This window comes from Ostrinia furnacalis, unplaced genomic scaffold (genome assembly GCF_004193835.3).
Source record: "Ostrinia furnacalis isolate ACB-3 unplaced genomic scaffold, ASM419383v2 OfSCF1166, whole genome shotgun sequence".
Taxonomy (NCBI): domain Eukaryota; kingdom Metazoa; phylum Arthropoda; class Insecta; order Lepidoptera; family Crambidae; genus Ostrinia; species Ostrinia furnacalis.
Window position 1 is genome coordinate 1,122,665 of NW_021131405.1, and position 26,032 is coordinate 1,148,696.

Sequence of the window (26,032 nt, forward strand, 5' to 3'; positions counted from 1 at the left end):
TACATACTTATATTTGAGTTCAAACATTCGTTGTTTATCACATTATAAAAGTAAAAAAATTGGTGCCAGATTTTTTTAGAGACAGTAAAACTAGAAGCCAATACCTTAAGGGCTAAAAATTTGAACAACTTGCTGATGATATCCTGAAAAATAATTATTCCTTAGGTATATACTACAACCCGCGAGATCTGCGCACCTGGCAGCTGTGACGTCACATCGACGCTCTATAGGCCGAGCATGCACGCCGCGATAAGCAGTTATCACGCCATTTTATCGACTTTGTCCATACATTTCGACGTCGATAAAGTATATCACGGCGCTCATCCAAGCCCGGCTGGTACGGAGAGGACGAATGCCCCGTGTGTGTGCGGGTAACGGCCGGTGCACACATGTCTCCGTTTTACTGTTCCGTTGTATAGTGTACGTTTTTTTCCGTCGATGGTGTATGTAGTTGTATGAGCGACTTCACACATGACACTGTATACAGAATACTGTGACATACTGTAAAACGGAGACATGTGTGAACCGGCCGTAAGTGGGAGGGAGAGCCGCATTCCGAGGGGCGCAGTTAGCTCAATCGGGTTGTAAAGACTAACACTTTAAAACTTAGATAGACACAAAGACACGCTATCATGCTTTTTTTTCATACGTTTAGTTTACCACATACACATTATAAAGATTGAAAACCTTTGCTTAGTTATATTGTGACAAAATATTCCTAAGATTCAAAATCTAAATGCACAACACCCTGTGTTGTTTGGTTCTAAATCTCAGAACTTTAAAAGACAACCTATTAATGTTGAAGTATTTGGTTTGTTCAGTACGATAAGCCTCTCTGTTCCATTTTTTCCCGAACCTCCTCTAGTTTCGGCCAAAACACCATAAGTAGAGTGGAACCTGAAACAAATACAAGAAAATGTTTTAAACGACAGAATATTTTATACCATTACCTACAATATAAACATGAAAACGAAAACTGAAACGACACTAGCTTTACTGCGAATACTCGTACCTATGTGTTTAAATGACAAAATGTATGATAGAGTCGCTTAAAACTTAGTTACACCTCAGAAAAATATTACAGTCAAAAAATGTTCATTTGAGTTTCATACGAACTTCATCTATTTTATTTTATTTTATTTATTTATTACGGTATACCAACAACATTACATACAAAGTAATTACATGAAAATCTTACATATAGAAGTTATCTAAAAATCTAAAAAGGTACAATTTGTTAGTAGCCCTTCAAAGTACTAACGAATCGAGATGTATGTAATTAAAATCAATATTGCTACTGCGGTCTTATGCGACCGCTTAGGGTTTCACGGGATAATGGAGTAAATAATAAGTATTTAGAATTAAAATAAGCTCTTGATTAGTTCAATTTAAAGATCAATCTCAGACTCGAAATTATTTTCGAATGATAAATTCCTGCTCAAGCTTCTGTCTAAAACGACGTATAACAGCCTAACGGCCGAATACTGAAACGCCACTTAAATATTTGACGGCTTCTCAAATAGTTAAGCAGCTCCTAAACTTACATTTCGCACACTCAAAACAATATCTGAGCAGTTCTCAATTTTTAAGCACCTCTCAAATTAAGTTGCACTCAAACGCCACTCAAATGAATTTTCGCATATAAGTGTACTCACCAGCTGAGAAAGCACCGAAGACGCTGAAGGCAGCGAGACAGTGTGTGGTGAGCGTCGCCCCCAGGATGTAGGAGCCGAAAGCAGCGCCCGTTCTGCCCACCATGTACATCACGCACATCGCCATGGCTCTGAAAGAACATGGATATAAAGACTTTATAACGGGACTATTCCCACCTCTCGTTCCCACCACTGCAACTCCTGTGTAGCCAGGATCTACAGCTTGACCGCCACAAAAACCCAACCAATGAAGGTCAAGTTTGTCCCGGGGGAAAGTTAAACTGTCATTGGGGTCCAATGACAGTTTAACTTTCCCCCGGGACAACGAAATTAATCAGAAGAACATAGGAGGAGTTCGAAATTAAGGTTCGACTTCCCTCCATTGCAAAGCGGATGACAGGTGACAAACAAAGGTTTAAAACCTTTATGAAAATAAAGACTTTATAGTGATCTACTGCAAACTATGAGGTATTAAAAAATCGCTCACTTTGTTACGGTCTATTGCCTGCAAGTCATTTATACATTCCATCCAAGCGAACAAGAGAAAGATGCGCTGCGTTATTTTAGGTGACCAGTAGCACACGCCTGTGATGTGATAAGAGTAGTTTGTGTCTTGTAATTTTCCTTATTAGGAAAACATAGTTTAGTTCTGTTCCCCTCATTACTAAAGGAAGTTTCAAGTCTCGTCAGGATCTACGGCTACGGAAAACTCAACCAGTGTAGGTCAAGTTTATTCCGAGGGAAAGTTGAACTGTCATCGTTGAACCCGCCACAAAATTAATCAAAAGAAACAAAATTTACCTGTGATTTCACAATAAAAACAATTTGAATTTGAAACAGGTCCTACCTACCTGGTCAAATGTTCACCATATCCAAAAATCTACTCGAGAATAAACCCCAATATTGTTTACCTACCTCATGCTGGTAGGGAAGACGTCGACAGCAATAGCAGCCAGGATGGAGGCAGAACAGCCGGAGCAGAGTGCAATGATAAGCAGCGCAGAACACCTTATGTTAGAGAGACTGTAAACTCTACCTCATGCTAATAGGGAAACTGTACCTCATGCTGGTGAAAAACTGTACCTCGTGCTGGTTGGAAATTGTACCTTATGTTGGTGGAAAGACGTCGACCGCGATAGTAGTCAGGATGGAGGCAGAATAGCCGGAGCAGAGCGTGATGATGAGCAGCGCGGTGGCAGCACCACCTTGAGGCACGAGAGCGGTGCACCTCATGCTAAAGGGAGACTGTTACCTCTTGCTGGTAGGGAAGCTGTATTTCTTGCTAATAAGGAAGCTGAACCTTATGCTGGTAGAAAATTGTACCTCATGCTAGTGGAAAACTGTACCTCATGCTGCTGGGAAACTGTACCTCATGCTGGTAGGGAAGACGTCGACAGCAATAGCAGCCAGGATTGAGGCAGAACAGCCGGAGCAGAGTGCAATGATGAGCAGCGCAGTAGCCGCGCCTCCTTGAGGCACGAACGCGGCCGCCACCGTCATGATGCCGCAGACCACCATTATTCCACCTGCAAGGACAGCAAGGATGTGGAGGATGCTTAGCTTTAGATGCTGTGCTTCTTCTCAGTACTGAGAGCACTGGCCCAAACTACTGCCCCAAGACAGGGGGTTTTAAAACTGCCTTTTAAAAGCCTGATTGTTTATTGGAGCCATCGTTACAGAAGATAATACTAGTTGGTAGTAATATGATGATGTATTTCCTATGAATTTCTGAGAAAGAAAAGTGTCCAAGAATTAACTTTATTTTTATTTTTTATCCACAACGAGGAAGCTCTTGGCCTGTATCTCACCTGATGGTAAGTGATGATCACTTAAATCTTTTGTAGGGTACTCATGATATTTTTAGTTGGACTGTTCATGCTGATACCTACATGTGCAGGTATACAGACATACCTGGTGAGGAGAACAAAAAAGGCCAGGGCCACTTTTCGCACATCAACTTTTGATGAAGAAGAATTGATACCATGAACAATGAAGAAGATTCGACTTACAGTACAAGGTCTTCTTCCCGATCTTGTTGATGAATACGCCTATCGCCAAGTACGTGAGCGCGAACACGGCGCCCATGGCCATGGAGATTGGGAACACCCCCACGGAAACGTCAGAACTGCACGTTTGCACGGTAGAATATAACTGAAACAAACATACTTATAGGTGCATGACGTGTCAAATACAATCATTTGGGTTTTTGACACATCAAAACCGAATTCATTGCGGATTTCAGGTCAGGTCATTTTCAGGTCTTTTATGTACAGGCTTGGCAAATTCAAGCATTTCATTCCGAAACCAGGAATAAATACAGATAAAAAAGAGGAGGAATAATAAATAAGTATTCCTTCTCCCTTATAAAGAATTAAAGTAAAAGTAAAATGTAATTTAAAGTTAGAAACTGATAGTAGAACTGCATCTTGATCATCATCATCATCATGCCAATATGGTAAAGTCGAATTATGTTCTACTCACAGTCATGTTTCTCTGCTTCATAATCTTCTCTTGAATGACGGTACATATCGTAATGCTCTCTTCGCTGGTGCTCTTCAAGATATTATTCAAAATATCGGGCACCCACATGTACAGTCCACTGGACCTGCAAAACCATACAACTCGTAAGCTAAAGGTTTTATTGTAAGATTGAAACTTGCATTTTGTAACTAAAATGAGGTAGCAGGCACAAGTTTAAAATACCAAAATTGCCATTGTATTTTAAACTTGTGCCATATTTTAGCAGCCCCAAAGAGCCTAGATTGCTAGCTGAGTCAGTATTTACTAAAACACTTCTACGATACAAATCATCTGACACACCTGGAGGTGATCTAGCTAAAACTGCTAGAACTAAACGTGTCGAGCCAAACTAAATAGAACTAAACGTTTGCTTATCATTTACCGTAAAATTAAGGGTAGTAAACAATAACTTACAACATAAACACTGCGAACATAGAGACGTGGGAGATGACGACGCATCTCAGCAGCGGGGGCCTGAACAGCAAGGAGAAGTTCTTCAGAGCGCCCACGAAGCCTCCAGCCTTGCCAGCCTCCACGCTGCCTGACACTATCTTTTTAACCTGGAATCAAGCCTAGGATTGGTCCAGTATCTATTATGAACTTCCATAAAATTTTTACAGATCTGACAAATGGAGTTCACCATTTACTGATTACCAATAGTGACTGAGTTTCTTGCGCTTTTTCTTCTCAGCACTGGCCCATTTATTGTCCCGAAGCAGTGGTAGTGTTAATATTGGGACGTGTAAAAGTGCTTTTTAAAAGCCTATTTGCAAAAATAAATGAGTATTTGAGTTTTTTTTTTTAGTTTTTTACTCACTTTCAATTTTACTTAATTTCAAACATCAACTATCTTTTGTAGGTTTTATAGTTGTACCTACAAAAGATAGTTGATATACAGGGTGTTTGGTGCATCGTGTGTCAAAATGATTTGGCAGATATAATGGGTCATTTCCTATATTTTCAGCCCCCATAACACGTTCCATGCCAGGCGGCTACTTTTATATTATTTTTTTTAGTAATTTCACCAAAATACCCAAATCGCATCATTTAATTTCGATTTAAAAAAAAACTACTAGGCGTAGCTTCAAAGTAATTATTTTGTTTTGGCGTGCATTGATGTAGGGTTGCATCAAATCTAATTTTACTGGCAAATATCATCTAGTTTTTTTTAATTCAGCTTTGAAGTTTTCCGAAAAGTTACAAATGGACCGAACATTTAAGTTTACATGGCTATAAAAAAATAAATAAAAGAGATAGCGACAACAACTTCACAAATTCCTTAAATTAGTACATTGACTCTACTCGGACTGATTTGCGAAATTTGTGTTTATAGCCCCTTTTTGTGTGAATAGCACGTTATTAGTAAAATATATTTATCTTATGCAATGTAAAAACCTTTTCCCTATTGTTTTTCAATGTGGATTTCTTGAAATTAAAGACGAAAATAATTATTTTGATCGTTTATTAATTATTACAAATTTTNTTAACTAAACTGAATCATGTAAATTGTTAATTTAATTATCTACGTTTATTTCACAATACGCAATATAATTTTGCATGAGTCGACCTTGGGAGCTTACCACATTGTGGTTTAGTTCGATTATTAACCTGAATGCCTGATACATATGTGGCTACGTGCGCTATAGAGCATGTGAAGTCGTCCAACCGATTTAACAATTATAGAAGCTCTTAATATCTGATAGCAGGAGTTGTGACCCTACTTGTATCAACTCGACGATAAAAGTACGGGAGACTACTGCAACTACTGTGTAGCCAGGGTCTACAGCTTGACCGCCAATAAAAACCCAACCAGTGAAGGTCAAGTTTATCCCAAAGGTCAAGTTAAGGTGTCATTGAATCCGCAACGAAACTGATCAGAATAACGTAGGAGTTCGAAGTTGATAGAAGAAGCTATTTACTTACAGGAAAACTATACGGTGAAGCTCCATTATTCCACGCGTACATCTGAGCCAGGACAGGCAGAGCCGCCTCAGGGCCTTTGGAAGACAGCAGGAATCGAGGGCTCTCGGGCAGGAATAGTAGAAGCAGCGCTGCCAGCAGACCGGGTGCACACCAGGTCCAGATGAAGGCACGCCATGGTACCACGGTGAGAGAGCCGAGGGCGAAGGACCATTTGCCGGGGATGATGATCCATGCTAAACCTGGGAAGATGGAGGGTAGAAAATAGATCATCGTAACTGCACATGCTGTTCTGTGATCAGCAGTGATCGATGCAAAGAAACTCTAGCCAAAGTCTACAGCTAGGGACAGGAATTCACTGCCTGCTGCTGTCTTTCCTCAACACTATAATCCGGGCCTTTTCATGGCGAGAGTGAATAGGCACTTACAGGGCAGATATGTGTGCAATTGCGGTCACCTGCCTTATCATGCATAGAAAAAACTGCCCCAGTCGCGTTGATTTGTAATTACTACCAGCTCGGTAACTTCTGTATTCAACATTTCTTTGGACAGAGCTGTGGAACTCTTGTAGACGGCAACAAGGAGTCTATTAAGACTTTGGCTAGAGACATTTCCTCAGTCTTTTCATCCCAAATGTCATGAAAATTGGTTTAGCAGAAAAACATGATTATGCAAACTACTTAATCCATCTGTAGTACCTACTGTGGATGGATAACAATAACGTAATAAACGTTTATCTACAGATTGTTCAGATAGGATATCAGTTACTAACCTCCAACAAATTGTTAGTAGAGATACCGATAATCTGCTCTAACAAACTCGGAAATTGGGGTCACGTTTTGTATCTAAAGTCATTTGATGCAATTGCAATATTGATAATAATTTACAGCCGTGAACTAACTCTCTATCTTTGTTTTCATTTGAATGGATAACATAATTATTATTAATTAATAGTTATTTAGTACTGTTGCATATCCGTATCTTTCTTATTGACCTGCTAATCGGCCATTGCTAAGGTTAATAGTACCGAGGTTTATGTGAGAAATATGCAATGTTTGTCTGTTTGTTTCCTTGTCTTCAAGTTCAATATTAAGGCCGAAGGGAAGAACTTCAATGCAAGGAATCAAGGTTATGACATTGCGTTCTCAGTTAATAACCAATATGATAAAAATGTTACGAGACGTAATTTGGAAACGTTTAAATTCCAATTTGCATACAATAGGGTAGTTGTCACAAACTAGTAAATTTACAATTACACAATTTATTTTTAACTTTCATCCTAGCCCTAAAAACCGACCTAGTTTTCAATCTGCTTTAATATTAAATTTTTACTTCTTAAAATTAAAAAAAAAGTCTACTTATAATGTTCAGACGTCATAGCTTTAATTAACTATGGGAGAGTCATGTTTTTCCACCTCGTAAAAAGTACCTACCTACTAGGTCAATTGACGTAGTATCAACCAAGACCTACCTTATAATACATTATACAGGATGACTGGAACTGAACCCGCCATAGCTAATACGCGTATAGAGGAGGTCATTTGCTAATTATTGAACCCTACTTTCTATGACTAAAGTTTTATAGTTTAGGAGATATGTCAATTTTTATACTTTTTTAGATTTTTCCGAAGATCATTGGCAATCCATTATCACCATTAGCTTTTTTTTAAATCAAATTCGAACTTTATTTTTTTATCGTGGTTTGTACTTTTGTTGAACTTTAGCGGCTCGTGGCTAGTTATTCAATAATTATCTGGATCTGAAATTTATTTTATTTAAATAAAAGTTTATTCGTTAATAGTATCAAATAAAAAAATCGGTTAAAATCATGCGCGAAAAAAAATTTCTTTTTTAAGATCTTTATTTTAGCAGTTTTTAGGTAAAATTTCGGAAATATCTGAAAAAAAAATTGATTGATTACTATAGGCAGCCCGCGACTTCGTCCGTTCCCGTATCCCGTTTTAACCCCTTAGGGGTGGAGTTTCATTAAACCTTTCTAAGCGGATGCCTACGTCATAACATCTACCTGCATGCAAAATTTCAGCCCGATCCGTCCAGTGGTTTGGGCTGTGCGTTGATAGATCTATGTCAGTCAGTCGGTCACCTTTGAGTTATATGTATTTAGATTTACAGCAACTATGGTAGGTATACTTTTTATGGATAACGGCACTACTAACTTTCTGATGACCAGAATATGGTCTGCTATTTATTGTATTACCTGGCAGCGTGATGAAGGAGAAAGATATGAAGACGGAGCCCCACGCGATGGCCGACGCCCGACGGGTGTTCATGTGCATCTCGCCCAAGTACGCGTATACTGTGGCGCTGGACGCTGACACTCTGGAAAAAAGACATAAAAACTTATACACATTACATAAACACCTAATATCACTGACTCAAATATGGATTTTACAACAGTGTCCAAGATCCATGGCGGAATCCACAAAATCAAACTATTAAGTTGAGAAGTTCGATTCAAATCGACTTTCAATACACCAGTATTGAAGCCCTTTTTCTCTTGAAGTTATCGAAATTAGAGTACCTAAAGTCACCTTTTTGTGCATTGAAATATTGAACATTTTTGCCCCAGTTTCGAAATTATCAAATCAAAAGAGAATCTTAATGAAACTCACAAGCATCCCGTCAATATCCTTAGCACCAGCAGCATCCAGACGTTGGTTGAGAAGGAGGAGGCCACGGAGAATATGGCGGACGCTACCATGGCTGGCAGCATCACGGAGCGCCGGCCCAGCCGGTCGCCCAGGTAGCCCCAGAGGAATGAGGTGCAGATTATACCTGGAGAGGATGAGCAGAAGATGATTTAAGAACATTTTATTTAAATAAGACAACCGCCAGAAGTAAGGCTCGAACCCATGACCTTGTGAATTGTTTCAGGGAACAATCATGGAGTGGCACTCCAGTCAGTCGCCCATAGCCCCAGAAGAAAGACGTGCGAAATAGCAAATTATTCCTAGAGAAGATGATAGAAAAAAAAATTCATCTGTAAAAGACGACTGCCACTAGTGGGACTCGAACTCTTAATCTTATGAAGTTATTCAGGGAATAAGGGCAGCATCACGGAACAACGACGCAGCCGGTCGCCCAGGTAGCCCCAGAGGAATGAGGTGCGGATTATACCTGGAGAGGATGAGCAGAAGATGATTTATGAACACTGAACTCGTAATCATCACCAACAGCCATTTACAGCCCACTGCTGGACTAAGAGCCTCCTACACTTTANCTGCGCTGCCCGCATCCAGGTTCTTCCCGCGACCTTTACCAGATCGTTGGTCCACCTAGTTGGTAAAATACATAAAAGGGCTCTTCTAAATAAGATGTTTTGAGCTGAATATTAGTCATCTCTTTGCTGGACCACACACGGTAAATTGTATGACAAGTGCGTTGTAAAAGTTGTATTATACGAGTAAATGTTAATCATCAACAGTTAGTTATGTGCGGTCTTGCAAACGCACCATTGACGTTTTTCTTTGAAAGTTCCCAAGGCAAATGGACTTAAGACGACATGTCATGAAACTCCACTGTTATTCCATCTTTTTACCTCAGGAAGGTGCCTAATCAAAGCCTAGATCCAAATGTGGTCTACCTATAACAACTGCCTGCATAAATCCGCTTAATATTTTTTGTAACATTTTTCAAAGTTATCAATAGAAAGACACGGGTCTTAACGCGATATTTGTTAATGATTTATTTATGTACTCACGGCTTGACGTTTTGGCTGCTATGCTGCAGCCGTGGTCACAAGCAGACTGGCAAAATGGAACGCAAAAGTTTAAAATCTTATATTTATCAAACAGTTTCAAAGATTTAAAACTCACAAGCATCCCGTCAATATCCTCAGCACCAACAGCATCCAGACGTTGGTAGAGAAAGAGGAGGCCACGGAGAATATGGCGGACGCCACCATGGCTGGCAGCATCACGGAGCGGCGCCCCAGACGGTCGCCCAGGTAGCCCCAGAGGAATGAGGTGCAAATTATACCTGGAGAGGATGAGCAGAAGATGATTTAAGAACATTTTATTTAAATAAGACAACTGCCAGAAGTAGGGCTCGAACCCATGATCTTGTGAATTGTTTCAGGGAACAATCATGGAGTGGCACTCCAGTCAGTCGCCCATAGCCCCAGAAGAAAGACGCGCGAAATAGCAAATTATTCCTAGAGAAGATGATAGAAAAAAAAATTCATCTGTAAAAGACGACTGCCACTAGTGGGACTCGAACTCTTAATCTTATGAAGTTAGTCAGGGAATAAGGGCAGCATCACGGAACAACGACGCAGCCGGTCGCCCAGGTAGCCCCAGAGGAATGAGGTGCAGATTATACCTGGAGAGGATGAGCAGAAGATGATTTAAGAACACTCGTCATCATCATCAACAGCCATTTACAGCCCACTGCTGGACTAAGAGCCTCCTCCACTTTAGTGGATGGAGGGTTTTGCCATAATCTCCAGGCTTGGCAGACGGATTGGAACACTATCATTTGGATAAGATGACTAACAGTAGTGGGACTCGAACTCTTAACCTTGTGAGGTTAGTCAGGAAAGAAGGGCAGTATCACGGAGCGTTGCCCCAGACGGTCGCCCAGGTAGCCCCAGGGGAAATACGTGCAGATTATACTTGGAGAGGATGAGCAAAAGATGATAATAACATTTTCATTCGAAAAAGAGGAATGCTACTAGTGGGGCTCGAACCCTTGACATTGTGAAGTATTTCAAGGAGCGGCACCCCAGTCGATCGCCAAGATAGCCCAAGAGAAGAATGTGCAGATTATACCTGGAGAAGATGATTTAAGAACATTTTATTTGAATAAAACAACTGCCACATGTGGGAATCGAACCCTTAACCTTGTGAAATATTTCAAGGAGTGGCACCCCAGTCTGTCGCCCAGGTAGCCCCAGAGGAATAACGTGCAGATGATGCCTGGAGAGGATGAGCAGAAGATGATTCAAGAAAACTTTCATTTGAAAAAGTCGACTGCCACAAGTGGGGCTCGAACCCTTGACCTTGTGAAGTATATCAACGAGCGGCACCCCAGTCGATCGCCCAGATAGCCCAAGAGAAGGATGTGCAGATTATGCCTGGAGAAGATGAGCAGAAGAGACGATGACAATATTTCTTTTGAAAACCTCGGACCACAACCTTTTTGTCGTGAAGGTCAGTATTATCGAGTTGATTGAGGTTTCGAGACTTAATCATCCCTAGAATTACTTTGCAGTGGTAGGAATGTTCGGATTAGTCGCAAACAAAAACATTATCTTCGAAATGTAAGACAATATTAATGTTGGTAAGTACAGATAGATAAATGGCATAAATGTGTAATCCTTGCATCACAATGTATATCTAATCTAGCCACTCAACCTTGTGATGGTGAGTCAATGGCCTAGTAAAATAGTCACAATTAAAGATAAAACCATAATCATCAGTAATCTTGCAAGATTACCAGATGTACGCAAAATGTACCTTACATTAAGGCTAAGAATAATACTACAGCTTCGTAAAGTTAGACAAAATATTATCTAGTGTTATGTAGGCGTAGGCAAAGACTAGGCTTCAACCAGTTTAAATGCTTTGGTATTAAGCTTTAATGGTCCTAGTCATAGTCATAAATCTTTATTGCATCGAGTTGGCTACAGTACATAGGAACCAGTTTAATGTATACCCAGCTAACTTGTCAAATTAATCTTCAAGTGCCTTTTAGATAACGCTTTTTCCTTGATCAGGAATGGGGCAGCAATAACAAGGCCTGTCTGGTATATGATTAACCCTCCGTGTACGAGGTGACTAAAAGTTACGTCCCGTACCAGGTGGGGTATAACACACCCCAATATACAAAGTGATAAAATTTTCATTCAACATGTTTTTAGGTGGAATTTAATATTTAATATTGATTATTTACGTATGCTAATTAGGTTTAAGAAATGCTCTGAGCTGAAAATATGTATTACAACATTTTTATCATAAAAAAACAAAAAGACACAATTTCCGTTGTTCTTGTAATTTAGGAATCAGTTTCCTATGTATAATTTTTAATTAGTGCCTTTAATTATGACAACCGTTTTTATTTAACAAAGTACAAGTATTTACTTATAATTTAAAAGTAAATTAAAAACTGGAAGGGTATAAATTTGTTTTGATCATCGGTTTTCAATTTACCACAATTCTGATGAAAGAAAATGAGTATGCTCAATGCATAAAATGGGAGCGTAACAATTTTATTTATTTATAAAATATGTTAGTCAGGGAATAAGGGCAGCATCACGGAACAACGACGCAGCCGGTCGCCCAGGTAGCCCCAGAGGAATGAGGTGCAGATTATACCTGGAGAGGATGAGCAGAAGATGATTTAAGAACACTGAACTCGTCATCATCACCAACAGCCATTTACAGCCCACTGCTGGACTAAGAGCCTCCTCCACTTTAGTGGATGGAGGGTTTTGCCATAATCTCCACACTTGGCAGACGGATTGGAACACTGTCATTTGGATAAGATGACTAACAGTAGTGGGACTCGAACTCTTAACCTTGTGAGGTTAGTCAGGAAAGAAGGGCAGTATCACGGAGCGTTGCCCCAGACGGTCGCCCAGGTAGCCCCAGGGGAAATACGTGCAGATTATACTTGGAGAGGATGAGCAAAAGATGATAATAACATTTTCATTTGAAAAAGAGGAATGCTACTAGTGGGGCTCGAACCCTTGACATTGTGAAGTATTTCAAGGAGCGGCACCCCAGTCGATCGCCAAAATAGCCCAAGAGAAGAATGTGCAGATTATACCTGGAGAAGATGAGCAGAAGATGATGGAAGAACATTTTCAATTAGAAAAAGACGACTGTTATTAGTGGGACTCGAACATTTGACCTTATGAAGTTATTCAGGGAAAACGGCCCGACTGTTCGCCCAGATAGCCCCATAGGAACAACGAAAAAGTCGATGATATAGAGTTGGTATGTTCCGATATAGCACTGCGATGACTGCTTAGTGCTCTCACTGGTGGGTGTGGAGTTGTGAGCAATGCTCGCAGTACATATCGGAACATATGCAGCGAAATTCTTCATAATTATCAAGTTCAAAGACTTTGTAAAATTTTCCAGAACTACCTTCATAGACAGGCTCCACAGGATTGTGCAATGGTACGAATGAAAGATCGGATTAATGGCAAACAAGCAAATACATTATTATCTTCAAAATGTAAAACATATTGTAATATAAGTACAGATACTTAGATAAATGGCATAAATGTGTAATCCTTGCATCACAATGTATCTAATCTAGCCACTCAACCTTGTGATGGTGAGGAAATGGCCTAGTAAAATAGTCACAATTAAAGGTAAAACCATAAACATCAGTAATCTTGAAAGATTACCAAATGTACGCAAATGTATCTACCATTAAGGCTAAGAATAATACTACGGCTTCGTAAAGTTAGACAAAATATTATCTAGTGTTATGTAGGCGTAGGCAAAGACTAGGCTTCAACCAGTTTAAATGCTTTGGTATTAAGCTTAATGGTCCTAGTCATAGTCATAAATCTTTATTGCATCGAGTTGGCTACAGTACATAGGAACCAGTTTAATGTATACCCAGCTAACTTGTCAAATTAATCTTCAAGTGCCTTTTAGATAACGGTTTTTCCTTGATCAGGAATGGGGCAGCAATAACAAGGCCTGTCTGGTATATGATTAATTAATTCAGACAGAATAATAAATTGAAGTATAATATAAACGTCATCCATTGAAAATATCTTTTAATGTAATGGTAACATTAACACCTAGTTCTGCAATTGAATTTAAGTGACGTAATATTGTAACAACTGTTACTTTAGCTAATTTAAATACATACACAAATAATACGATTACTATGCATGTGTTTTTGTTCTCTCGACGATGAATGTTTACGAATTTGAATGTACAAAAACTTAACCAGTGAAGGCCAAGTTTGTTCCACGAGAAAGTTAAACTGTCATTGGAAAATGGAACCCGCAAAGAAATGAATCAGAAGATAAACAGGAGGAGGAGGTTAAGGGTTAAGCCTTTTACGGCCTGATTCGACCAAACTTTTATCCGAGAATAACTCCTGGTATAACTGGCACATTGACAGTTTCAGTATGGAAAATTATGTCAAAACTGACGACTTATTCAGAGATTAATATTTACTCTTGTTTGGTCGAATCCACCCTAAATCAGGGTTAGGAGCGAATGCGGATGAATGCTTGAACCAAAACGCCAATAGTGACTCACAGTTCCCGACTCACATGGCTGACCAAGTGGTAGGCCCTACCCTTCTGGCAAGGAGAACCCCACATAACCCACTAGCTTCCCCCGCGGCTGGTGTACTGCGTTAGATGAAATGATGATGACAGAAGCCTGCTAGTCCAGACACATACCAATGAAAGCAGCTGCTGTCACCAGCCCCTTATCTTGGCTGGAGAGCTGAAGGTCGCACTCTGCTGCGGTGACCACGTAGCTCATGCCGACCGACTCCATGGACACGTTGAGGAGTATCAACCCGCTGGTGAACAGCACCAAGTAGTTGAAACGGCCATGGCCTGGAACAAGAAAAAATACTTTAAAAAGTGTTAAGCACACCTTCCACCTTCGTTCTGATCATTACATTTCATCAGGTGAGATGTAGACATTCTTTATTGAGACAGACTCTAGATCTACTTAAGAACTTCTATGCTGATAGTAAGATTTATTTCTGAACTAGCTGACCCGGCGAACCTCGTACCGTCATCAGAAATAATATAGGATTGTTATGGTGAAAGATTTTTTCAAATCAGTCCAGTAGTTTCGAAGCCTATTCAATACAAACAAACTAACAATCAAATCTTTCCTCTATACCTATTAGTGTAGATATCATAGACCTTTCCCAACACGCCTTTATTAAATCGATAATGTATTTCATTACTCCTATATTGCAATAAGGTCGTCGCTCTACATTCGTAAAAATAAAGAATCGACAAAATTGTGTAACAATGACAAAAATGTGTGTACAAGTGTGCGATAGAAAGAGGTAGAATATTGTTATTATTTTTTAGCAGATCATCATAATCGTACAAGTGTGCGATAGAAAGAGGTAGAATATTATAAATATTATTATTTTTGAACTCATCATCATAATCATCCATGACTGTGATGAATTGCAGAATGCTTTGTGGCATATTTGTAGAGTTGGTGTAATTACTGTTGGAAAAATTAAAAATCATAGAAAGACGTGAAAATTTATTGGAAATACAAGCAGGGCAAAATAGTCTTTGTTTAGAAAGAAAAAAAACATATCCACCGAATTGAGAACCTCCTCCTTTTGTTGAAGTGAACATTTACCCTGGTTTTAGACTTTATGAGCCTCTAAAGACGTCACTTTTTGGTAAATTTTTGATTCAAGTATATGTAATTGGGAACTATTACATAATGTTACTTCTCTGCTTGTCCCATAAAATATAGTAATTACCTAGACTCAGAAATTCCCGAATAGAGATATTTTAACTAAACGTTGCATAAGCTGAGTCCCAAACCAAAGTGCTCTCTTTTCTCTCCAAGCCCGCTAATAAGAAAGTGACCCCACACTCATCAAACAATATATGTATAAATTAACAAGTTTAGCGGCGGAGTCGATGACCCAGTGAGTAATTGGCTTTATTTAGTCGGCTTGAAGCTTAAACATTAAACACTTTGGTCACGTAATCGGGCAACAAATAAATAAGTACATAAATAGACTCACAGTCACACAGTCAGTAGCAAAGTACGTAAGCACTTATGCAGTTGATTTTATAAAGTGAACATTACTGTCGCCAAAACTTCAGTAAAAGTACAGTGAACAAAAATACATTGTAGGTAAGTAGGTATTCATAGTAAATTAAAGATTCGAACTAGCAAAAGTAGACGCCAAATTAAACAGAGTTCGAGAAATCTTGCAAAGTAGCAAATTATGTAGAATTTATTATATTTTTATAATGATGATTAAAATAATTACATAGAATGTCTTCTACTTTAATTTTGTTTGAAAGAGATGGCTTCCAATCGTTAGACCGTCCAAAGTGTGCTGATTCGATTCTCCATTTATTTTATTTGTTAATTTTGTATGGTGTGCAATAATAAGTCTCAATTAGATCACATAGTACGTACTTAGCTTTATGTACTATGATGTCTAACGCCCTTGATCAAAACCAATTTTGACTAATTTTTGACTTATTATGAATTTTGACTGTAACATGCAATATTTATATTATTAGCTCTACTTTTGTCACCAACAGTACGAAGTCACTGACCCAGTAAACACCTAATTGGCTTAACGATTATTGAGATAGCTTCATGTTTACACACCGATCGGATTACGCAATCTGACATCATACGCTTACTTTACGAGTGGTCCGCGTGTCAATTTACAATTACCGCCCAAACAATTTCGTGTAATGCAATTGCAATGATCTTTACGATAGTCATTTGTTTTCAATGATGCAGACAAGATTATAAACAACTTTCACGATAGCAACTAGCTACATTGAGATGAAAGGCAAACGCGTTTTAAAAGATTATAATAATAATACTAGTTATTGCTCGCGGCTACACCCGCGTGAAATTTAGTTTTTGCGTGAAAGAGTAACAAACATCCAGACATCCAGACATCCAAACTTTCGCATTTATAATAATTAGTAGGAAAGATGATATAATAAATTNTTGCTCGCGGCTACACCCGCGTGAAATTTAGTTTTTGCGTGAAAGAGTAACAAACATCCAGACATCCAGACATCCAAACTTTCGCATTTATAATAATTAGTAGGAAAGATGATATAATAAATTATTCAGATGCGAATCGTAAAATATGTTCTGAAGAAATAATGTTGAGGATACATTTTGATTTATCACTTCGTATGTTACCTACCTACTTATGATTATTTATAAAACAAGTTTGTTATCTATTTACTCTTGTAACTAACCCATATATTCGACAATTCCAATTTAGCCAATCACATGCCTGAATCTACATAATATTATGTTAAATAGTGTAGAATATAGAAATACATATTATCTACTCTATAAAAATATTGGCCTTCATCATCAGTGGGAAAATTAAAACAATACTTATGAAACAAAGTTATAACAATAATCAACAACTTAACTTGTCATCGAATTATTAAAAACTAGTTTTTGCCCGCGGCTTCACCCGCGTGAAATTTAGTTTGTCACAGATAGAATAGAATAGAATAGAATAGAATAGAATAGAATAGAATAGAATAGAATAGAATAGAATAGAAATGATCAAACGAACTTACCAAGTGAAGTTCGATCTAAATTATCCTGTTTTCGCCGAAGAGATTTAAGGTCCCTCCCAACCCGAAGATTTCTATATCTTCTTCCCTGGAGGTAAACGTCAATTTCATCTCTTCTCTAAATATAATGAGACCGCTCGGACACCGAGCCCACAGCGTGGTGGGGGTGGGGTTGCCCGCTCTTTTGTTTTTTACTACTACTGCGCTGAATATTGTGTGCGGATTGGCTTGTCGTACAGGGGTACTACATGGTAAAATAAATCTCTTCGGCGAAAACAGGATAATTTAGATCGAACTTCACTTGGTAAGTTCGTTTGATCATTCAATAATACTAGTTATTGCTCGCGGCTACATCCACGTGAAATTAGTTTTTGCGTGAAAGAGTAACAAACATCCAGACATCCAGACATCCAAACTTTCGCATTTATAATAATTAGTAGGAAAGATGATATAATAAATTATTCAGATGCGAATCGTAAAATATGTTCTGAAGAAATAATGTTGAGGATACATTTTGATTTATCACTTCGTATGTTACCTACCTACTTATGATTATTTATAAAACAAGTTTGTTATCTATTTACACTTGTAACTAACCCAAATATTCGAATATATCCAATTCAGCCAATCACATGCTTGAATCTAGGTACATATATGTTAAATAGTGACACTATGTAGAAATCCATATTATCTAATATAACGTAGGCTATAAAGAACGCCAGAGATAAACCTACTCTGAAAAATATAGGACTTCATCATCAGTCTGGGAAAATAAAATCAATACTAAATAACAATAATCAACAACTTAACTTGTCACCGAATTATTAAAAAACTAGCTTTTGCCCGCGGCTTCAACCGCGTGAAATTTATTTTGTCACAGAAAGTCAAAATTATAGCCTATAATGTTATTCTGGGTTATAAACAATAATACTGTTATGTTTCATCAAAATCCGTTCAGTATTTTTTGCGTGAAAGAGTAACAAACATCCAGACATCCGTACAAAATTTCGCATTTACGTACCTATAATATTTATCACAGAGTAATAAATAAGTTACTAACGTAAGATCATGACTTTACATATATTGTCAGCATTTTATCGACTTTTGAATCAGTAATTTTGTCACTGTGTTAGGTATTTATCAATTATTAACCTCAATTTAAAACTTTTTATGCAATAACAGCTGATACGAATAATAACAACGAAAAAAATTACCAACACGCTTTTATTGATACTAACTCAATGCATGATTAGGTTAGGTATTCATTAATTTCAGAGAATTCGCTTGTATGCGATTCAGGTTTCTTATAAAGAAAGGCATTTATAAGTATCTAGTTCTAGTTTCTACTACTACAGGCGTTTATAGCCGTACGTCCTACTATATTAAGGTCTTGGAGTACCTTAGTGCAAGAAGAAGAAATGTTGACGAAGGTTTACGAAGGAATAGTTCATTCATCATCATAATCATTTTAGCCATAGGACGTCCACTGCTGAACATAGGCCTCCCCCAATGATTTACACAATGGCCGGTTGGTGGCAGCCTGCATCCAGCGCCTTTCTGCCACCTATAGGATGTCGTCGGTCCACTTTGTGGGTGGTCGTCCTACGCTGCGCTTTCCGGTACGTGGTCTCCATTCTAGAACCTTGCTGCCCCATCGGCAGTCAGTCAGAAGGAATAGTTAGTATGGTATAATGCATAGGCGTATTGTTTATGTAAGAGGCAATGTTTTTGGTATGTTCTGAAACCGTATAAGTAATTTAGATAATGAAGATTGTCTGAAGTACAAAATTTGCTCAGTAGGTGGATAAGTGGATTACATATTATTTTTATCGATGTTTAAAACCTGTGTGAAATTGTCCAAAGATTTATTTATTTATTTATTTATTAAAAAGTAATTAACTTACATGTATAAGATATAATTCAACTTGTCGTAATGTAAAATATAGCGGGAAGGCGCTGGATGCAGGCTGCCACCAACCAGCCATTGTGGAAATTATTGGGGGAGGCCTATGTTCAGCAGTGGACGTCCTGTGACTGAAATGATGATGATGATGATGATGAAAGTAAAACCTCGTTTTTGATCACTGTTTTATCATCTACTACTTTTTGCAATAATTTAGTTAAAATTNGATGGGATTTTTATTTATATATAAAAACAGCACTAAGTAATTAAAACTTACATAAGATACAATTCAACTTGTCGTAAAGTAAAATCTAGCGGGAAGGCGCTGGATGTAGGCCACCACCAACCGGCCATTGTGGAAATCATTGGGGGAGGCCTATGTTCAGCTGTGGACGTCCTGTGGCTGAAATGATGATGATGAAGTAAAACCTCGTTTTTGATCACTGTTTTATCATTTACTACTTTTTGCAATAATTTAGATAAAATTAAATTTGCAAGTAAATTGTTTTTCTATTCATAGAATAAGCTAGATTGATATTATCCTGAGTAGCTAGGCAGTTGCTTAGGTACAAAGTCCGACTGATTTTCATCAATAAATAACGCCAACAAGTCAATTTAAATATTCATTAATATTTGCATTTGTTATTTTATTGCGACATGATTTTAATTTATTTTGTGATTAAAAGAAAATATAGATTTTATCACACCCAGGTATAATTTTTTTTTTTTCAACATTTTTGTTTATAACTTGAAATTAATATGAACCTATTACGACTGGATTGTTATCCAGTCGTAATAGCAATCATCAAATAAAGCAATACAATGTAATTATTAAAATTCATCACGCATTTATAGCCCAAGGGGTCGAATCTGCCACCACAGCTGGCGAACAGTACGCATCCACCGATCCAGCTCTCGATATCTATACTAATCACGGTAATTACTATACATATATCTATAGTATTTCCGTACAAATATCTATATCTATAAAAGCGAAAGGTCACTGATTGACTGACTCACTCATCACAAAATCTCAGATACTACAATTGCTATGAGTCTCAAATTTTTCATGGAACGTTTTGCATTTTAGAACGTAGGTGCTCACTAAGAACGGATTTTACGAAACTCCACCCCTAAAGGGGTAAAGCGGGATCCACATGTACGAAGTCGCAGGCGGCCACTAGTTGTACGATTGGTACCCAGGGAAAAACAACCTTAATCTTTTGTATTGGTTTTGCGCACGATAACCTCTTTCTGAGTCATACCAAAAATCACGCGATCAAAGCCGCGGACAAAAATTCTAGGCATTTCAAAAATTACACCGGTCAACAAAAAAAAATTTTTTTTTTGCGCATGGATTTTACTTATTATATTCTGATTATATAACCTAATTTATATAAAAAAGTGCGATTACAAATCGAAAATATTTGCTTTTGAAGAAGTTATAGCGATTTGAATTTTCCATCTTCATAGTAGGATGTCTCTAAAGATGCACGTCACATTCTCATTGGGATACATTTATAGATAATTATGGGGGCTTATTCGCAAGAACAGGGGGCACGCTTCCGTGAAAATATAGTGGGATTTGAGAGACGACGTTACCAAGGCCAGTATCCTGAAAGCATGATAGGGTTAGGTTTTTATGAGAAAAATCTTCTATGGAACATGACAGGGAAGTAGAACTTTTCATTTTTAATAAATATATTTGGACTCTATTTTAAAACTTCTCTTGTGAGAATGAATCTTAAATGATTGTTTAGTATGTTTTAATAATAAGAAAGAATGAAAGAAAGAAAGAAAGAAAAATATTTGGCAACAAATTGAATCATCTCTATGTTCATGTTTCATACATTCATAGATATGAATTTTTCTATTTTTTACACATAAAAGCAAATTCAGAACAATTTTTTGTTGTTATTCTTATTTCTAGGTATTAAAGCAATAAAAATAAGCTATGCATAACCCGTGCGCAAAAATACTGTAGACAGTTGTTATCAGTACACCTACCTTCGATACCATAACATGCTCATTAATAGGGAACCGGACAGAATTATACATTCATTATTCCTTAAACTGCCTAATAAAAACGTCGATTATAGATTTATGTATGAAATGTTGACTTATGAGTTTGAAAAACAGAACCTTCGAGTACTTACTTACACGTGTCGCCTAAAGCAGGCCTATTCCCATACAAACAACTTATTTTAATTTGATTTTGATGGAAAACAAACAGCCTATTAATAAGTATACAGGATAGAAACGATAACTAAATAAATAAATAAATAAATATCCTTGGACATTTTACACTGCGCCTCTAGTCCCAAACTAAGCAAAGCTTGTACTATGGGTACTAGATGTTAAATATACTTAATATAACATATATAACATATATGACATATATAACATATATGATAAACATACTTAAATACTTTTTTTTTGTAAATACATACATATTATACATAGAAAACACCCAGACCCGTCACAGAAATTAAAATTCATCATTTCAATTTCTGCCCGACCGGGAATCGAACCCGGGACCTCTCGGCATAGTAGTCCGTTCTGAACCACTACACCAAACGGCCGGCAATGGAGGAAACTCTAACCTTATCTTCGAATTTCGAACTCCTCCTATGTTCTTCTGATTAATGTTGTTGCGGGTTCAATGACAGTTTTAAACTTTCCCCCGGGACAAGCTTGACTTCACTGGTTGAGTTTTTATTAGCGGTCAATCTGTAGATCCTGGCTACACAGGAGTTGCAGCGGTGGGAACGAGAGTTGGGAATCTTAGGTCACAAGTAGATATAGATTCAACTTCTATAGGAGGTGTACTATCCTACTAATATTATAATTGCGAAAGTTTGTATGGATGTCTGGATGTCAACATGTTTGTTACTCTTTCAGGCAAAAACTACTGAACGGATTTTGATGAAACTTTACAGTTTTATTGTTTATAACCCAGATTAACATATAGGCTATAATTTAAGACGATCTGTGACAAACTAAATTTTACGCGGGTAAAGCCGCAGGCAACAGCTAGTAGTCTATAAGTACCTACACCTTCATTATTTTGTGGCCACCAACGACTTCTCTATTTAAATCATTCGGTGAATGCAATTATATGACCGATTGCGTCTGCGACTATGACTCCCGCTGATCGGTTTTAGAAAGTGCACGTGCGTCTCAAATACACGGTGCACAGTGGTGTTCCCCCTGATTGACTACATCTGTACAAATTTGCACTTAACAATGTTCTGACGAATTATCCACATTTTGTATTAAGTTAGTTAGTTAGTTAATTAACATACAATAGGCTAGTTTTCTAAAAACCACTACCAATCTTTTTAAATGCAAGTCTATGTGAAGATGACTGTAAAATATTGAAGTTCAGTCGAATCGAGTTCGAAATGTTTGAATAGCTTGGGATCGTGATTGTGTGATGAGATTGTGATCAAGAATAATTTAAATGAAATGTGCTAAATTTAGTTAATTTTACATATNCTACACATAAATCGGATCGCAAATCTCTATTTTATTTCGTTAATGTTTTTAAATGTCAGAGCCTATACACGTGTAGTGTAGGTATGATATTATCGAGAAACTGTAATCTATTATTATAAAACATTAATTCAAGGATAATGCTATTTTAAAACTTGCTATCGGTGGTGGTTTTATATCCACGAAAAAAATAGTTTATAAGTAATAGATCATTGATTCTTCGATTATTCAAATAGCTATTATTGTGACAATTTTATACTTAAAACTTTAAAATACATAATAAATTATAACCAGCTTACTCGTAAAATATTCGGATAGATAGGTACTATGAATTTTGGTACTTATTACTTATTTATGAGTTATCAGTTATATGAATAACTAGCTGACCCGGCGAACTTCGTACCGCCTTAGCGTACAGATTTTCTTAATATTTTTTTCCGTAAGAACCATCCTTGGACTTCCACAAACATTTAAAAAAAGAATTATCGAAATCGGTTCAGCCGTTCACACGTGATGCCGTGACAACGCGAAACGGGTTTCATTTTTATATATATAGATCATGTTGAATTGTTATGTAAAGCAGGTCTGGCGATTTTACTATTCGTTTTAGGTGCTGTGTATACCTATTATGTATGCACAACTAGATTTTCTTTATTGAACGACGCACACAGGTGAAATGTACGTAATTTGTGGCCAAAATTAAAAAAAGCAAAGTTACTCCGATTCTAAATTAGTAACCTAATATAGGAACAAGACATATGGAGCCATCTATAAATGATATTTAAAAAGTTTAACACTTTTTATCCAGATACCCACAACATTTGATTTAAACAGTTTTTCTTGTTGAGTAATTTATTATAATTTTAGGCTCTTGTTTAACAACAACGTTTAACTTTTATTTAGTTGATATTTGGTATAAAACATATGGATTCTATACTTCCAGGTTAGTTTATTATTNCTGTATCTCCAAATCACCTAGATACATTCCATAGCAGCTATTCAGGTACATACATTTACCAATTTTGGTGATAAATAGGCATTTTGTATTAGTTTTTGTATGACGCCTGAACAAAAACAAAGGGCAATAATTTGGTGTTATACATAGATTTCGAATATAAAAAATATATAATTTAACTAATTAAGACATGACAAAAAAACTGAGGTATGTCTCGTTTCTGTCGGGTCTGGGTCACAGATGACCGTTCTTCTTTATAAATAATGATATAATCTTACATAATAATCTACGAAGTAATTCCTGATTTATGACTGCCAAAGTGAATTTTATTACGATAACAAAAATATCATAGAAGATTACCGCGATCAATGTTGCAATAGCCTCATTTTTATTACCACAACAAACAAACTGTAACATCATACTGATAATAATCTATAACTTCCATTTAGTCACATAAAATTCCAAAAGTTAGCCCGTACCACTGGGGTAGGGTAAAATATAAAAAAAACATGTACTTATTGTAAGATCTCAATAAAGAGACGCATAAATGCATCCTCTTAACGTATAATTTTGTCGGTAAAATGTTTACGATTTATAACTATAAATAGTTTTGTTAACTATAAATGAAACAAGAAGAGCATTTTGAAAATAAAAAAATGTTAATCTCATCAAATAAAAGAAATTGGGAAAAGAAAGTTAAATGTTAGAGCTATTTGCTCTAACATTTAAAGAAAGTTAAATGTTAGAGCAAATATTCAGCAGCAGAATGATTAACGATATTGGATTATCTATTGTAAACTGAAATCTTTTTTTAAAATGTGCGACACGCATACATTTAAAAAATGACGCAATATGCATTCAAAACATCAGTGTTTGATTTCAAAACATTACTCACCGGCCAACTCGAATGCATCTTCAAAAAACACCTCGTCCTCATCACGATTCTTTTCGTAGTCCGACGCGCTTTCTTTCTTCATATTTATTCTAATATCACTGTGTTTAACTTAAAATTATTAATCACTGGTATAATTTACTACACAATTTGGTCCAGAATTCGTTGGCACACCACCCAGTGGGGTGTTTACGATGTCAATGAACGTGTTTTCATTGAAATATTTTGTAAAATGCAGTTGTAGTGGTCGAGTAAAGAAGCGCGTGCGTTTCGCGCGTACTCACGAAATGTACTAAATATAGTGACGGAGTATGGACGGATCGCGTGCGCTGGTGCGTGTGACCAATATAGTGTTGATAATACCGCGGTTTTGGAGGCGATATTAAACGTGTGGCGAATTTTGTTCAATAGGCCGAGATAAGCCGCTGATTTAATTTAAAATAAGTTGTCATAGTATTTTCTCGAAGAATGGTCTACATCAGACGCCTTTTAAATTCACACAAAACAGGAAAGACATTAGTAGGCTAGCCTATTGACACTACTAAATATAGACGTAGTTTAAACCTGAATTCTGAATCTTTTAAAATATATAATTTTAATTTAATATTATTATAAATTATTTTCAAATTATTTGACGACAATATCTTGTTTGGTAGTCATAATATCGCTTAATAATCAAGGCAAAATGACAATCTGGTCTAGGGTTAGGACCTGTTTGTATCATTACAATGTATGCAGTACTTGCAATAAATAAGGTCCAATTAATATTGTTTCCTTGTCACAATATTGGAGTATCCTAGAGAAGAATAATACGTATATTGCATTCATATTTCATATCAATTATGTTATCAATGAAGTGCGTATTTCGTCAGTTGTACTCGTAGTAACCGACTTATCAGTGTCAGAATATCATAATTATTGTTATGAACATTGTTATACAAATTAAATAAACAATAATTTAATTATCGGCTGTTTTTTTTAATATTTTAGTACATTCACGATGTTGTTGTAAAAGTCAATAACTCCAAATAAAAAGGCCAAATCACGCAATATTGCTAAAAGGAATTCATTTCCAGAATTCATAGCCATTTATCCTTTAGCTGAGCAAGTTTTATTTTATTTGATTTTTGTTACAAAATTCACAGCTTTTAGATTAAATAACATTCTCGTAGTACTCCTTAGCACAACAAAAAGCGTTTTTTGATAAATAATCTTCTATTTACCCGACTGCGCTAGAAGGAGGGTTATGTTTTTGATCTCACTCTTTGAGTGCAAATGATAATATACCATCTAAGATGCAAAAGGATATAGTACATAGTACAAAAGTCTATATTATTATGAGGGCAGTAAATATACGTCATGGTGCACGTGTTCAGATATCAATAATTCGGTCTTCAAATCTGTCAAGCGT

The 26,032-nt window shown here is 36.9% G+C and overlaps 1 protein-coding gene across 2 annotated transcripts; it reads right to left on the reverse strand.

Annotated features, from left to right (window-relative positions):
- Positions 1–766: 766 nt before the first annotated feature.
- LOC114351621 (synaptic vesicle glycoprotein 2A) lies at positions 767–24,929 on the reverse strand. 2 transcript variants are annotated; one of them, XM_028302903.1, is made up of 11 exons: positions 24,625–24,929; positions 14,491–14,652; positions 8,726–8,888; positions 8,311–8,432; positions 6,096–6,334; positions 4,587–4,732; positions 4,134–4,257; positions 3,662–3,803; positions 3,022–3,178; positions 1,656–1,783; positions 767–897 (listed from the first exon to the last, which is right to left on the reverse strand). In XM_028302903.1, exons 1-11 carry the CDS (start codon positions 24,704–24,706, stop codon positions 818–820), a joined length of 1,545 nt encoding a protein of 514 aa, XP_028158704.1. In that variant the 5' UTR covers positions 24,707–24,929; the 3' UTR covers positions 767–817. The 2 variants fall into 2 exon arrangements, with proteins under 2 accessions (XP_028158704.1, XP_028158703.1); XM_028302902.1 differs by lacking the exon at positions 8,726–8,888 and adding an exon at positions 9,929–10,091 and having other exon boundaries at positions 24,625–24,928.
- Positions 24,930–26,032: the final 1,103 nt, after the last annotated feature.

Bases quoted from the DNA above. Each gene is read 5' to 3' on its own strand.
- LOC114351621 (XM_028302903.1), bottom strand. From the start codon at position 24,706: ATGAAGAAAGAAAGCGCGTCGGACTACGAAAAGAATCGTGATGAGGAC. The intron at 14,653-24,624 runs GTGAGTAATGTT...TTCTTGTTCCAG, and splicing joins AGATGCATTCGAGTTGGCCG to GCCATGGCCGTTTCAACTAC. The intron at 3,804-4,133 runs GTGAGTAGAACA...TGTTTGTTTCAG, and splicing joins TGAAGCAGAGAAACATGACT to TTATATTCTACCGTGCAAAC.